Raw genomic sequence first — 15,933 nt, 5'->3', positions numbered from 1 at the left:
TCTCATATTCTTCTCGGGGGTCCAAGAAGTTAGACAAACTCATGGGCCTGACTCAGGCTAGTGACACAAGCCAGTGATGTGTGTTCCTTCCAGAGTAACCATTCTTAGGACTCTTCTTGCTTCAACCCAGCAACCAAGAGCAGTCTTACCAGTTCCTCATGGTGCCGTTTCAAGAAGAGGCCTCTGCCCTACGCCCCCAACCGGACTTGCAGTGGGCACAAGCAGGAGTGCGAAGCTGCAGGCGGGAGTGGGGAAGCGTCCTCTGTCTAGTCACATTCCAGGATGGAGCGCTGCAGCCTCAAAGTCTGTTTTGAACTGGAGTAAGCGATGAACTACGTAAAATTGTTCCCGTAGGAAGTCCATGGAAACTGGGACACTGGGCTCTTTAAACACAGCTGTAGTAGTGTCTACATGGAATGTTCTGATGCCAGACACACTCAGTAATCAGGTCAGGGCTCATTTGTGGCTCACGCAGGTGTCATTGCTTCACTTCAAGCAACAAGAAATCGAGAGACAAACCAATTTCAATCCAACACACTTTATTTTTTTTTCAGCTTTTTCCCCTTCATTTTCAATGATCAAGTATTCGTGATATTGTAAACCCAGGTTTATTTGTCCTTTGACAATTTCATTAAACATAAAGAAGTAAGTCATACACCCCTTTACATTACCATAACAGGTCTCCAAATAAATATTTGTTCTAAAAACCACAATGTATCAGACTCTACATAATAACTCTAAGCAGTCTTTCATCACAAACATGCCTCTACAAAGAAACACACAGACGGATAGACAGGTACAGACAGACGGACAGATGACAGACAGACAGACACTATACTGCGAAGATATCCTAACACATTTGACACAGCTTCACATTTTCTTACATACAAAGTTATAGGCTGACTTGGGCTTCATGCTCCTAGATTAACATTTGGATTTGGGGTAGAGGTATATATTTTAAGAAAAATGCCCACTGTCGAGTCTTACCCTTTAGTTTCCTTTAATACACCCTTACCATTACCTCAGTTTTCAACAACATTTGCTTCTTCTCTTTTGACATGTATAGTAGACTACCAGTAAAAGATGATAGCATCGAAGCCCAATGCAAAAACAAAAACAAAAACAGCTCACAGGGCTGGAAGCTTCCTGGAGAAGATAGAAGATTATCTAAATAGGTTTTTATCTCTCTGAAATTACTTTTAACATCTGTTTATTCTTGCTAAGCTAAATATCCAGAGCACTGACTTTTCTGTAGGAAAGGATGCTCCCATACACTTCTCATTTTCGCAGTGAAGAGTTGGTGACGATGGGAATGAGAGCCGGGGGGGTGTCTCGTTCTCTGGGAAAATCCCCAGGTTTCCAAACACAAAGCACATGCAATCCCTTTTCCTTGAAACACTGAATTCAGAGAGGAACATGCATCTCTAATACTTTAGCACCAAGGCATTTTATTTTTAATGTTGCCGAAGCCAACAGCAATAAGGTGAGCTTCTGGTCACCTTGACCCTCCTTAAGGCTGAGTAAAAACGAAGGGCTTAAATTAAACCTCTTCCAACAAACACAAATCTGGTTGCAATGCAGCAGGAAGTCTGGGACAGACAAAGCTGGCAGCAGCATCTTTGCTTCTGGCAGCACAGTAGACTACAGCCACCAGTAAAGATGAGATGAGCAAGGAGCCACATGAGAAAGTGCACCTAGCCTCTCCTGCCAGCCCCCTCCCCCCCTGGAAGAGAAAACACCGGCATGAGAAGATTACTCACAAGTCTGGAGACCAGAATTAGCAAGGCTGGCTTCCAGGCTATTCTAGGAGTTACAGTATCTGCTACTTAGAACACTCAGCATGTACCTATGCAGCAATGGTTACCTTCACGTTCTGCGCCTCTGACCACACACACACACACACACACACACACACACACACACACACACACACACACACGCACACACGCACACACGCACGCACTCACGCACGCATGCACGCAATACGCAAGGGCTTGCCTTGCTCCAGGGCTCACGGGAGAGTTACCACAAGGCCTTTGGGTCCCCTCCACACTGTGTTACTGTTCCTTGGTGCACATGGGGTTCTTTCTACAAAGCAGCCTCAAACACAGAAAAAGACACTTCCTGCCTGAAAGTTCACTAAAGACTGTGAGCTAGAATTGTGGACCAAACAAGAAACTTTGAATGGTTGGTGAAACGTAGGATTTCTTGGGAGCCCTACTCTAGAAACTTCTGCGGGTGCTGGCTTCCCTGAGTGCAAGGATACAGTTTACTGTCACAGCCACTTGAGGTAACAGATGGGGTCGGTGGCTTGGTATATATTTTCTATGTTCTTTTAAAAGTCTTCATTAAGAATCTGAAAACTCATTGTTGTCTACAAACAAAAATGCTAATCTACTGACAGGAGAAAAACATAAATAACCCCCAAAGCTCAGATACAATCAATCAGAACTAATCATTTTTTTCATAAAAATTCATTTCAGGAAATTCTGCTAAGATCCTAATTAATACCCAAAGTGGACGTGTCCTAAATTAAACACAACCTATAAATAAACATTGAGGTAAGTTACAACAGATGGTTTTAATATCATATTTGGCTACATAAATGAAATTTACCTTGAAAAATCTAGTTAAACACTGAGTGTGGATGCTCCCACAGGTATGTGCTATGCTTTTTTTTTTCTGTTTATACAAGGAAATGTCTCTATTTTGAAGACTGTCTCTATTCTTCAAAAACAATACTACATCAAAAAGTGACACGTGCTAGCTTACTTTACAGTGGGCTTTTTGCCTTTGTTTACCATGAACTGTATTAAGTATTGTAAGTGAACAGTTTAGACACTCGGCACCATCCTAAAAGACTGGCTTCAACTTTTGAGTCTCGGGTTCAAATCTATAAAAAACTAACAAAGGTACAAAAATCCACGCCAGAGAAGGCAGGCCTGCTGTTCAAGGGAGAAATGAGCTCAGTCCAGCACTGCTGAAGAATGTGTTTGCATGTTCTTAAAGAGAGAAACGAAATGGATGGTGCATGATGGGAAACTATTCTGCAGATAGTCACCACACCAAATGCTAATCTGTCTCCTCACTTCCCTTTCTCCCCATCCCCCACAGCATGCCCAGTGACTTTTGACTCTTTTTTTAAACATTAACTCCACCTCCAAGGAACAAGACATCACATGAAGGAAGAAAATCAAAATAGGTTCTCCAACACCCTCCTCCCTCAGCCCTTGGGAGTTCCTAAATCAATGAGCTTAATATGGCATTTGCATATTAAAGCCAAACAACACATTATTTGATAGAGCTGAAGGAAGAACAAGGAGTCCTCTTGTCAAAACAAGTAATTCAAAGCCCATGCTCAGAAAGCAGCAATTAAAATCTCTGTTAGGAGCTGTGACTACAAGTAACACAACCAGGTTACTAGAAGACCTCTTCTATATGTACAACTACAAGAGTCAACTTACTGGCTATGTAATCATCTGAGGATGCGACCAAGAGCCCAAAGCATGTGGGGCGCAATCCTTAATTGGTACATAACCCAGAACTTCATGACCTTCCCTACTTACTCCACATTCACCAACAGCTATTATAGTTATCAGGAAGTTCTATTCGCAAATGGTAGTGCACATCCCAGGTCAATGTCTTTGAGCTCTGGACTTAGCATCCCAAAGGACTCCATAGAGCAGTAATTAGTATCAACACATAGCTGGTGCCCAGGCAGCAGTTGCTGAACATAATTCAAGGAAGAGAAAGGGATCAGGGCCTTTCTAATTACCCCTGATGAATCCAGCCATCTTAATACCAAACCGGGACCAATTCCAGCAGAAGCCTCTTAAAATCTTTATCACAGAAAAATCAAAAAAGCATGACCTTTCCAAACCTACATATCTTAGTATCGGCACCAAAGGAAACCTATCCCTTCTAAAGGTTTAAGATCATCTACAGATGGCAAAGAGGGACACGGAGTCCCGAGAGTACATCCTGGACTAATCTGTACTATTTTTATGAAAATCTTTCATGTTTGTCACACTGGACAAAATCTCTTGTTTCTTATAGACACTATTCAGTCTAATAGTGAAGGCCTCCTCCACGAATCCCGGGTCTCCAGAAAACCACTTGACTAGTGGCCTTCCTGCATGGACAGGAACTCAATCCTATACCTAGGAACATTCTCACAACTCTGCTTGTGTGGCCTGCCAAGAATGCAGGTACAAAAGTCCAAATCATAGCCAGTCTGCCAGCCTCTCTCTTCCAGATGAGAAAACATTTCCCAAGTTCACTTTACATGACACAAGTTGCTTGACAGAGAGGTCTCAATTTTATGACACATTTCGTCTTTTGGTCCCCTGCAGTCAGATCCCATGAGTCACCATCCATCAATGCATAAACACTGTCAAGAGGCCTCCATCTTAAGATCCATACAGGAAGCACCCTGAGTAGTGCCTAAGACAAGTGATAGTGCAGTCCATGAATGACTGTCGATGAACCCAAGGTGCCTTTAGGAAGGGAAATAGCCAGTCTCAGAATCCCTGCAGGAAGGATATGAGTACAGGGGCACTGTGAAATGATGCCAGCTCTGAGAAAGTAGGACTCAGTACGGTAGACTCATTTGCTATACCATCCTAACTCATTACTGAATGTAGGATCTTATTTTGTGTTCAGCTGACAAATCTCCCATCTCCTCTACAGTGATTGTTATATCCCAGGTACAGTCTTCCTGACTGAATTATTCACTTTCTGAAGCAACCACGGCCATTTTCTATTCAGAAAAAATCAGTAGAGATTTGCCAGTATGTTGAGGGTATAAGTGAAATAAATCCCCAGTAGGGATTCAATCTAACCCTGGGAAATTTTTAATCAACTACTTTCATGTCAAAGTAGTAGTAACTCTTAGCTACTTTCAGTGGGTTCTTCAGAGTTGAATTTTGACAGCCATTTTCTCAGATGATAAAGCCATCATGTTCTTCCTTGTTAAACATTTCAAATTACAGTTTCTAGCCATATTGTTTAGCACACTAGTTTTAAAGCCCCTTATGAAAGAATACTGTAGTTTAAATATTCAAGCTACCAGATGTATGATTCAGCAGCCTCTTGATCTACCTTATGATGGAGTAAACAGACTAAGAGAAAACTATATCTCAGGAAATTCTGTGATCATTCATTACATTGTGTATACAGTTCTTTGAAGCATTTGAAATTTTTCTACCTGATTGATATGTCTGCTATGGCTTAAAATGCTATTACCAGTGCTTTAGGGAAACATTCAGCTTCCTATTATCAAAAACATATCTGCTTTATTCTCTGAAAGCCAAAGGGGCATACCACACTTCCATTGTTCCGATCCAATTGCATAGTTGAGGCAAATTCAGTTGTGCTTTGGAGCAGAACTCACAGTAGGTGTTCAAATCTAAAAACTCTGACTTGAGCATGCAAAGTCATGGCCAAGCTCACCTTTCTCTGAAGTGTATGCTAATGATATGCGTGGTCATAGCCTTTCCCATGGTTAACCATGGACCTCAGGCTTCTACCAAACAGTGCATGAGCATTAAATGAACACAGCAGAAGTGATAACAGATGTATCTAAGCTCCTCCCTGGACAAAAGAGGGGGAAGGCTTTCAGTCTTGTTGAGGTATCCAGCCCTCAATCAATAGTGGCTGTGTATAGTGCGTTTTGTTGGTTTGAGGATTGTATCTGTGGAGGTTTAAAAAAAGAATATAGAAGGCACAGGTGTTTCTCAACTCGCCATATTCAACTCAACCAACAACACATGTCTTCCCTTTCCAGGCTTCAGCAGGGACGTCACAGAGCAGCACTGGGGTTCTCGTCCAGCCCGGGGTCTGCAGAGGAACTTATTGCTTCTGAGAAAGGCCCAGGATAAGTCTGTGTGGTGCCTGGGAATCCCTTTTGCAGACCAGTTTCTTCATGGAAGTCCCCCTGGGTGCTGAAGGCTGGGCATGATGTAGTCCGGGCGTATTTCTCAGCTTTGTTGGGCTGGCCCACTAGCTCACTCACAGTGCTCAGCGGGAATTCTCTGCACCTCCGCCTCTGCAATTCATCCTCTTTGTATTTGATAGAGTACCAGGCCAGGAAAATGAAAATAAAGCCAACAAATTTGAGGCCAGCCGCCAAACCGAAGTAGACAAAACGAAATGATGTCACATTGTACTCCCAGCAAGACCCCTGCACTCCACATTCCTGCTGCCAGAGCATACAGGTGGTGTCAATCACGGCTCCAAAGTAAATTGGAGTAGGAATGTATGCTGCAGTCATGGGGAGAAAGAGAAACAGAAAGATATAGTTACACTGCATGAGAGAAAACAGATTCGTAATTAGCAAGGTTTGTCAAATGCCAAGAGAATGATTTTTGTTTAATTGAATTTTCTTAATGACGTTTTCATCTAATTGCAATTTACTTATGAAAATAAACACCAAAGACGTAGCATTTTCCACTTTACACCTCAGACTGTCTTATTGTTTTTTAGGTTGATAAAAATAACTACTGCTTTGTATGGTTACCAAGTCCTTCCACTGGATGCTTTTGATAGAATTTTGACAATGAAACTTCAGTAGAGTTGAAAGAACTGTCTATCATCAAAAATACCAACACAAAATCCTTACAAACTGAAAACTCGTCTTGTTCCCCATAAGTCAGGTTGGAGCAGGATAGAAAGACAGGAGGTGCTAAAGGAACATGGGAAAGGAAAGAGGCCTTTCACCCTGGAGGCTGGGCTGAGTCTCTTGAAGCTTAGAGTCAAGAATTTCAGCACAAAGGGCCGGGGAGTTGGCTCAGTGGGTAAAGTCCTTGCTGTGTATGTGTGAGGACAAGAATTCAGATCTCTAGAACCCACATTAAACAGAAAAGAGAAAAGAAAAGCTTGTCATGGCAGCAAGTGTCTGTCACCTCAGAGCTGGAAGGAAGAGACAGGCAGACCCCCGGGGGTTCCTTGGCCAGCCAGTCCAGTCAAAATAGTCAACTAGCTCAGGTTCAGGGAGACCTTGTCTCAAAAAAGAAGATAGAGCTACATGTGGTGGGGCAGATCTTTAATCGAAGCACTCCAGAGGCAGAGGCAGGAGGATGTCTGTGAGCTCAAAACCAGTCTGGGCTACACAGTAAGTTCTAGGTCAGCCAGGAATATGTAGTTTGACCCTGTAACAATATATAAGTAAATAATAAAGTAGAAAAACAATTGGGGAAGATGTCTGAATGTCAGCCTCTGGTCTCAACACAAGTCCCACACCACCAACAGTACACACACACACACACACACACACACACACTCTCTCTCTCTCTCTCTCTCACACACACACTCACCACACACACACACACACTCACCACACACACTCACATACACACACACTCACCACCACAGCACACACACACACACACACATACACACACACACACACACAAGTTCAGCACAATTAACAAAATAAACTGTAAAGATTGTCTACATAAAGACAATATTATATGGAGGTATTTCAAAAAAGAATGTTAAAATAGCAAAAGAAAAAAGCATGCAAAAGGCCTACATGTTAGTTAAGGACCTTTCTCAGCTGTACACCTATTTTTGTTTGTTTATTTGAGACTGTCACAGATAATATCATGACCTTGCTTATAGTGAAAATATATCTTAACTCCGTGGTGAGCCTGTCTAATGGGGGTATTCAACCCTGTGACCTATGGTTTTGTCTTAATAGCCTACAATCCCATCCAATGCACTTCAAACGCTACCCTCTGATCTCATTTACTGAAAAAATAAAAACATTTTTTAAGTTTTTTAGAAGCTCTTTAAACACAGTAAGTTCAGAGGCCACCAAAATTGGGTATATGGCTAGTGGTAAGACACTAGATTGCTACACTGTCCCATGAAGCCCAGCACCACATGTCCTAAGTCTCTGTCCTAAGCACCTGCCACCAGCATGGGCCATGCTCAAGTATCATGGAGTGTCTGATAAGTAAACTTGACTGAACTTCCTACTGACTCATCCTGAATGTTTTTCTCTAGCTTAGTGAAGAACCCCACCTCTCCCGACTGGGGCTCTCTGATGCAGCAAGCTTGGCAGGCCACTAAAGGATACAGCATAGGGCTGCACATCCACTCAGACCCGCTGAAGCTGACAAGACCCACTACCAATGGTAACTTCACAAAGGTGTTTGGTGTGTGGAGATAGCCTCTGCCTACATCTTTGAAGCTTCTAAAAATCCAGGAGGAGTAGAAGCTCTGATGTCTGAGTTGTGTGTGACAGGCTCCTCTTTTAATCCCTCAAGAACTCAAGCTTAACTAGATAGAATTCCACCACACCCTTTGCCAAAACTGTGCCCCCACCTCTAATTCACTCATCTGCCTTTGAACCCCTGGATCATATGGACAGCACTCTGCTGCCATTGTGTCTTGCATGTACCTCAGTGTCATCAACTATTGAAGAACATTTGCTTAAAGCCTCTGCCATTTGTCACCCCATACAGTTCTATGTACAGAGCCTACTCCTTTCTGGGATTGCATCCAAAAACTTATGTTACAGTCCATGACTGCTCAGTGCACAGGGGTAAGGCCTGGATAGGTTGAAGCAGGTGAAGAAGGAGGGAAGACAAGAAAGATGGATGAAATGGAAAAGGACATGGCGGGGGCAGGAGGCAGAGACTGGCAGATCTCTGTGATTTTGAGGCCAATCTGGCCTACAGAGTGAGTTCCAGGATAGCCAGGGCTACACAAAGAAATCCTCTATCAAAAAGAAAGAGAGAGAGAGAGAGAGAGAGAGAGAGAGAGAGAGAGAGAGAGAGAGAGAGAGAGAGAGAGAGGAGGATGGAAGGAAGGAAGGAAGGAAGGAAGGAAGATAGAAAGCTCATGAGTCTGTGAATGTGACATTTTAAAGTAATTTCTGCTTATTGAAAATGAGGTCTAGGGGCTGCAGGGACTCATTGCTCAGCAGCTAAGAGAGCCAACTGATTTTCCAGAGTTATGAGTTAGGTTCCCAGTACCCACATAGGCAGCTTACAACCACCCTCACTCCAATTCCATGGCATCCAACACCTCTGGCCTCCTGTGGCATCTGTACTCCCATGCACAGACCTACACACAGACACACATAAATGCACATAGTTAAAAACAATAAAAATCAATCTTTAAAATAAAGCCTACTGGTAAGATTAAATGATATCTTTCTTAAAGGATTAAGAAGCCTTTTGTTTTGAAATTTGGGAAAAGTCAAATTCAGGTAGTTAGCTTAACTACACTTCTGCACACTCAATATAAATGAAGACAAAACTGAGTTGAGTACCAGGCGTCAGATGTTGTTCTTTCCTGGATTATTAATGATTACGCAGGTGGCTGTCCTCTACCCCAAATTCATGTCAAATAACCCAGCTCCCTTCAGAGAGGATCAGAGCCAACATAAAGATTTTTTTCCTCTTTTTTTTTTAACTCACTCATCACTTTGATTGACAAATTCATGTCTTTGAAAACATCTTCTTTAAACCAGGCATGTGGTACCCAACTGTAATCTCAACATTTGAGAAGAAGAGCAGAAAAGAAATCACTATAAGCATGAGGTGTACACCTAGGAAATCCCAGGCCAGCTAGGGCTATATGCACAGCAAGACCGGGTCAAAAATGAATAAATAAATGCGAACCCTAAACAACAACAGTAGAAAGCACAAGACATAATTCTCAACTGTGTGCAGTTGTGTCTGAGTCCTCTTTTCCAGCGTCCTCTTTACCAGTAACGAAGTCTCATAGGCACAAACAACAAACCACACCAGGGACTTCTTCCTGCTGGAGGTTACTGTACTCAGCTGGGGCCTTCAGGCCACCACCCTGACTCACTGCAAGCAATTCTAGGGAGTGTGGGTGCTTCAAAAGGGAGGAAGGTGCCATTTCAAGATATTTTACCCTTCGAAACTGAAATGAGAGTTAAAAACAAACCAATTTTTTCCCTTGTCCCATGGACAATGGTTCTGATTAGCGAGGGGAACACCAGCTGAAGAAAATGACAGACTGCCACTTAAGAGAACTAAGCTTGAGGAAGTCAGCTGAGGGGCTGTCACAATGATGAAGCAGTGGGCAGTTTCCAGGTCCATTTCCCACTTCAGGGCCCTGAGACTTCAAGGAGTGATGCGTTAACCTCGTGCTCTGTTCACACTGATGCACAGGGCTGTCCTTGCTGGTGTGGGAAGTCTCTCTGTACTTTTGTGGCCTTAAGATTGTTTCATCGAAAACTCTATAGGTGTACACTTCAATCACCCTAAGGCAGTGAGACATGAAAAGTGTCACTAGTAATTTACACTCGTTTCTCTCACATCCGTGTCAGAAGGCAGCAAGAGACCAAAGAGCCAGGATAGCAAGGCCATTGCAAATGTCTTGATCTCATATTCCTTTGTGTATAAAACTCCGGGGGAATTTTTGTACAAGTTTGTATATTCAGAGTGAAAAAGAAACTAACCTTAAATCTACTTTCTATTGTCTTGTCCAATGACCTTGTCAACTTTTAGTTCTAATGGAAAACTGAGGAAGTGAAACCGCTCTCTCCACCACAAACCTGTCAAGTTCTACCTGCCACAGCCCTGAGTGGCTCAGCCTGCATTTTTAAAGGGCCACAGCATTTGCCTGCTGCAGAAGGAAATGAAGGGCACACGGGGGAAATCCAGGAACATACCAAGTGTTCGCAACAAAACAAACTGCATCCCCAATGCAAAGGGCCTTTCCTCGTCTTCCACGGACCTAGAGGAAAGGACAAGGAAATGATGTTTTAAAACAGTGGCTCCAAGAGGATGCCAGTAAAATCAGCCTGCCTTAGTCAGAGCCGTACACTAAGATACTTTCCCAAAATATTTAATCCACTAGAATGTACTAACAATCACCACCCTAGACTCCCTGGGTGAAACACAGGCTAGACATGTCTCCAGAGACTGATTAATTCCTTTTCTGTATGAATTATGGAGGAAGGGCAAAACTCTTGGCTGAAGAAATGGGGGCTCCTCTAAATGAGCCCCCCAATCCCTTCTCCTATGAAAAACATGTAAATATTTAGCCTAATCATTGCAGTCTCTTATTCTCTTTCTCTGTCTGTCAGGATGTTTCAGAATTGAAGATGTATCCAATGAAAACCATTCTCATAATTCCTCTAAGATAGAGGAAAAAAATGTATGTCCTGGCTAATTTTATGTCAACTTGATACAAGCTGGAATTATCTAAAAGGAGGGAATTAAGAATTACAAATTTTGGTTCTGGTTTTTCCTCAATAGAAACCCTAACTAAGACAAAGTAAAAACAGAAATGACAGACATACTTGCATGCACACACACATAAATGAAAAGCCAGAGACCTAAGTCTATTCAAGGCACATTCTCTCCCTAAAGTTGATGTTCTAAGTAATTCCCATGTGGTAGGAAGGTTGGAACTTATTGATTTTGCAATTAGCAGAGACTAAAAGACCTCTCTTCAGAGATGTGGTGTTAGAAGCCGACTCATAAGTGAGGTGGCCTTATACAGTCTACTTAATGCTACTTATAGAATTACAGTGGAAAAAGAGTAAGTGAATTTATTAATGGACCACACCCTTTCTAGATGATGAAGTACTTCATGCTTTTTATCTCATCCACAGAGGCTCTGGGAGTGGGATGGGAAATCTTTCCATGCCCAGAGCTGTTGCTGTCTTTCCCTCATATTCTCTATTCTCCTAGCGATTCGCCTGCTCTGCAATCATGGCTACTCCATCAACATCTACTGACAGTGAATAAACAGTAGGCCTTCCATGCCCTGCTTTCTTCTATTCAGGAAATGTCTATCTCAGCATCAATGAGAAAGAAGCCAGAGTGTGTGTGTGAGGTGGGGATACAGGCTACCCACTTGCAGTGAACACAGTTCTTTTGGCCAGGTACCTGGCATTGTGACCCAGGAAAAACCAGAAAGAAGAACAAGGACTGACTCCCTTCCTCATGTTTTCAATACAGCACATCCCTGCTCCCCTCTAACCCACAGGGTGCTCGCTCTCCAGGCTTTACCACAGTACCCTCTCCTACTCTGCCCACCTCAGCCTTTAACTCAAGGAATAATGAATATATCTGAACACAACAGAACGAAAGTAGCTTCCATGTCCTCTCCTAGGAGGAAAAAAAAAAAAAAAAAACAACCAGGATCTGCAATGCAGCAATAAAAGCGCAGCCTGACCAACTGGAGGCTCACATGTCCAAGTCTATCCTGTCCTTGATTCAGCTCCAGGACTTCATACAATAGCAAAATTAATGAACTCAGCATTTTCAAATGCAAACCCAGCATAATTCCTCATTGATCCCAGAGGTGTAGTATTAACTCTCCATGAGGCTGGAGACAATACCTCTGCAATATTCACGATCTAGCCACTTTGCCAAACTATTTCCACCTTCCTCGAGGGTCTGGCTTCTTGGAGCTAACATAGAGATGGCTTTCAATTCATGATGTCTAACCTCATAGCACAAAGACTTCAGACACTAAAAGCACTGGGAAGAAAGATTGATAGATAACAGGAAGGAGCCCAGGTGAAAAAAGGAAATTCTAGAATAGGCAATGCTTCGGTCATCTTTTTCTCTCTGATGTAGAAGCTCTCCCTTAAGGCCAGCAGGAAATGTGGGGAGCCATTCTGCACGCTACTCTCACTGTCCCCCAGTTTGCTTAGCTTCGGTCCTCTGCAATATGCTCCCCTCAGCACTTGTTGGGCGCTATTCTTACCTGAGTGTCACTATGATGGCTGACGGCTGGGCACAGGCTGTGATGAAGGTAACTATGAAAAGGAAGACCAAGAAGGGGATGAGGGTATTGCAGGTGCGTTTGCACTTCCCAGATACGGCATAGCCGTTCTCGTTGAGATAGGTTTTCACAATGACCACGCGGAGCTGGCTGCGCTGCCCCACTGTGGGCGGGGTGATCACTTGTCGGCTTTGGACGCAGGCACACTCTGTATAATTCCGAACCTGAGTAGCAAAAAAGATAAATTGCCTGCCAATCAAAAATATAACCTGGAGTTTGAATGTTGACGAAATAAAAATGCTAAAAAAGAACTACAGGACTTTAAATGCGCAATATTGCACACAAAACACTTTCTTTTCTTTCTCTTTCTTTTTTTTTCTTTTGGTTTTCGAGATTTTGGAGGTTGTCCTGAAACTAGCTTTGTAGACCAGGCTGGTCTCGAACTCACAGAGATCCGACTGCCTCTGTCTCCCTAGTGCTGGGATTAAAGGCATGTGCCACCACTGCCTGGCAAACACTTTGTTTTCTTAACAGCAATAAAGGGTCAAAGTTCACCTTAATAACATCAGAGCCTGTCTGAACCTAAACTTCCCCAAGAAGCTTTAAACACTCAATTCTGTGACACTGATATACCATGTGCTCATTTGAGGTCATAAATATACACGACTTTGATTGCTGTGGAACTTTAGAGAAGCCCAGCACAAGTTTGAGCTCACAGTGAGTCCTAAAATAAACATATGTAAAACTCCTAGCCCAAGAGTGATGGTATCAAACATACAGAGTGGTATGGCCTAGTCACAGTACCAATGATGATGAACTTCCCTTTGGCTATTCCAGTTTAAATTCCCTCTCAATCCCTTCAACATGCTGGTGACCTCCATGTGTATGACTGGAGTACTCATCACTCCAGTAGCCTTGTCCCAGTGTTCTGGACTCAGGCAGACTCCTGCTGTCTAAAAACCATGCTATGCCCAACATCATTTGTTCATTTTTCACAGCACGTATCTATGAATCCCTACTGAAGTGTGACATGCCATTAGAGGGCACTGAAGACAGAGGAGCAAAGGAGACTAAATCTTCTCCAGTAACTCCCCAGAACTGGTCTTCCAAACATTCAGTATCCAAACTAGCTAACAAATAGCAATATGGTCAATTATCTCTTTGCCTGACATCTTACTTTTTACTGAATGAAAATAAGCTGAACTAGTTCTCATGGTGACTGCTCAAAACAGGGATAAGAACAGATTGGTGGGGGGTTGGCCATTTAAGCAGGAAGGACATGCAGTCTTTATAATAAAAAACAGTGTGCCCAGGAGGTCTCACTCACTGCCATACAGCACTGCATGGATCACTGCTAAGAAACAATCTCATGAGCTCAATAGGGTCACACTCCAGAGCTCACCAACTATGTAATAGTAATTTCCAACCTAACCTCCGGTTTCAAACTCAAAAAACAAAAGTAGAATCTCTAAACTCTAGGTCAATGATATAGTCTCTAGAACCTGCACAGAACAGGCAAATGCATTTTAGCCTTTAAATTAAGGTAATCGCCTCCAATCTGTTCCCTTGCCAACAGCCAAACTAGGCTCAGTAAAGAATAGAGTAGAATATGAAAACCTTCTCCCACAGTATTAAAGCCTATTTATAATTCACAGGGAAGAGACTTCTCAAAATAGACTATTCTTCAGCTGACAGAAATATCTTTACTCTGAGTTAAGGGGCGGGGAGGGGATGGGGTGAGTGAACTGAGGGAGAGTCTTATGAAAAATGGCCATCACCCATCTTCACAGACACCAGTTAGAGGACCAGCCTCCACAGTCTCTCATCTTTTTTCAGCCCTGACTCTAGTCACCTTGACCTTCAAATCCATTACAAAGACCCTGCCAGAGGAACAAATGGGAAGCCCAGCCTTATCAAGTTTCACTGAGTTGGCACAGACATCAAGTAGGAGGCAGCTAGTGAGGACCTTCTGGTCCTCTATCTACCCGGATTCTCCCAGCAGCCCTGACAATAGTGATAGCCCTGCACAATTTGCCTCTCTTGATGTGTTTTTCAGAGGTGCTATTTGGAGCCTCATGAATAAGTCATCATTGGTGCATCCTTGCCTCAGGGTGTTGGCTAACAATACAAGAGAGAGTTGTGGAGTATACTCACCCCTGTGCTCAGATTGCCGCTATTAACACAGCCAGCCAGGCATGGGTTGAAGTATGTGATTCCATCTGATCCACAGACTGGCTCATATTCGTGTATTTTACAACCACAATTAACATTGCAGCTCCCTGTCAGATTCCTATGAGGCATGGTCAGAGAAGGCCTGAGAGAGAGAGAGAGAGAGAGAGAGAGAGAGAGAGAGAGAGAGAGAGAGAGAGAGAGAGAGAGAGAGAGAGAGAGAGAAACTCATGCAAGGTCGAGAATGAAACTAAAAAGATCATTTTTAATAGCAAGTGGATTTACTTTAGAGACAATACTCCATTAATCAAACTTTTGGTACCATGAAGTAGTCACCCTCTATAGTTATTTCTTTAAACTTACAACAAAATGTAAAGAAAATGTTTCTGCTTTCATAGAATGGATTAAACTGATTTAACATCAAAGTATCTATCCTGCCTCTATCTCACCGTACACTTTGATTCAATAGACTGAGTCTAGTGACTTGGACCCTCATAGAACTCCTCATTGGAAAACACTTCATTCTGTGTCTTAACAAGTATGAAGTCTTAACAAGTTATGATTTATTTCATCTGATTTTATTTTGGGACCTGCTTGGGATTAATCCACCAATTCAGGAACACAAAGCCTGAACTCTAGCACTGAGCCACATACCCCACCTTAGCTTATTTTTATTTATATACAATACTTATAGAAATCTGTGGGGTATATGTGATATTTTAGCACACATATACATTACATAATGAAACAATTAGGTTAATTCCCATATCTTTCATCTCAAAAATCGAGTTTTGAACTACAAAATGGAGAAAATACATTTCATTACTGAATCTTTAGACATGAAATCCATCCACCAGTCAAAGTTACCAGTGTGGGTTCTGTTCATCGAAGACTTGAATTGTTCTAGAATAATTTATCAGTGGAATACAATAATACTAGAAAACCAAAGGGAAGTTATTTGCAAAGGTTAGGAACCCTGTCACTAGTTTGACAGAAATAATCAAAGAAAAAAGAGTAAGCAGAAATGGCTAGAAATACCCA

General features: G+C 42.5%; 1 protein-coding gene across 2 annotated transcripts in view; it reads right to left on the bottom strand.

Annotated features, from left to right (window-relative positions):
• Window positions 1–522: 522 nt before the first annotated feature.
• The window catches only part of Slco5a1 (solute carrier organic anion transporter family member 5A1), a 152,438-nt gene continuing 137,027 nt past the window's right edge, over window positions 523–15,933 (bottom strand). For both annotated transcript variants that reach the window (XM_005066758.4, XM_040741432.1), the window contains 4 exons: window positions 14,878–15,037; window positions 12,706–12,947; window positions 10,655–10,719; window positions 523–6,261 (listed from right to left, as the gene is read on the bottom strand). In XM_005066758.4, the coding sequence (XP_005066815.1) occupies window positions 5,801–6,261; window positions 10,655–10,719; window positions 12,706–12,947; window positions 14,878–15,037 (928 nt within the window). In that variant the 3' untranslated portion in view covers window positions 523–5,800. The remainder of the gene's footprint in view (window positions 6,262–10,654; window positions 10,720–12,705; window positions 12,948–14,877; window positions 15,038–15,933) is intronic.

Source organism: Mesocricetus auratus, unplaced genomic scaffold (genome assembly GCF_017639785.1).
Source record: "Mesocricetus auratus isolate SY011 unplaced genomic scaffold, BCM_Maur_2.0 Super-Scaffold_6730, whole genome shotgun sequence".
Taxonomy (NCBI): Eukaryota; Metazoa; Chordata; class Mammalia; order Rodentia; family Cricetidae; genus Mesocricetus; species Mesocricetus auratus.
This window is presented reverse-complemented; position numbering and strand designations above follow the sequence as displayed.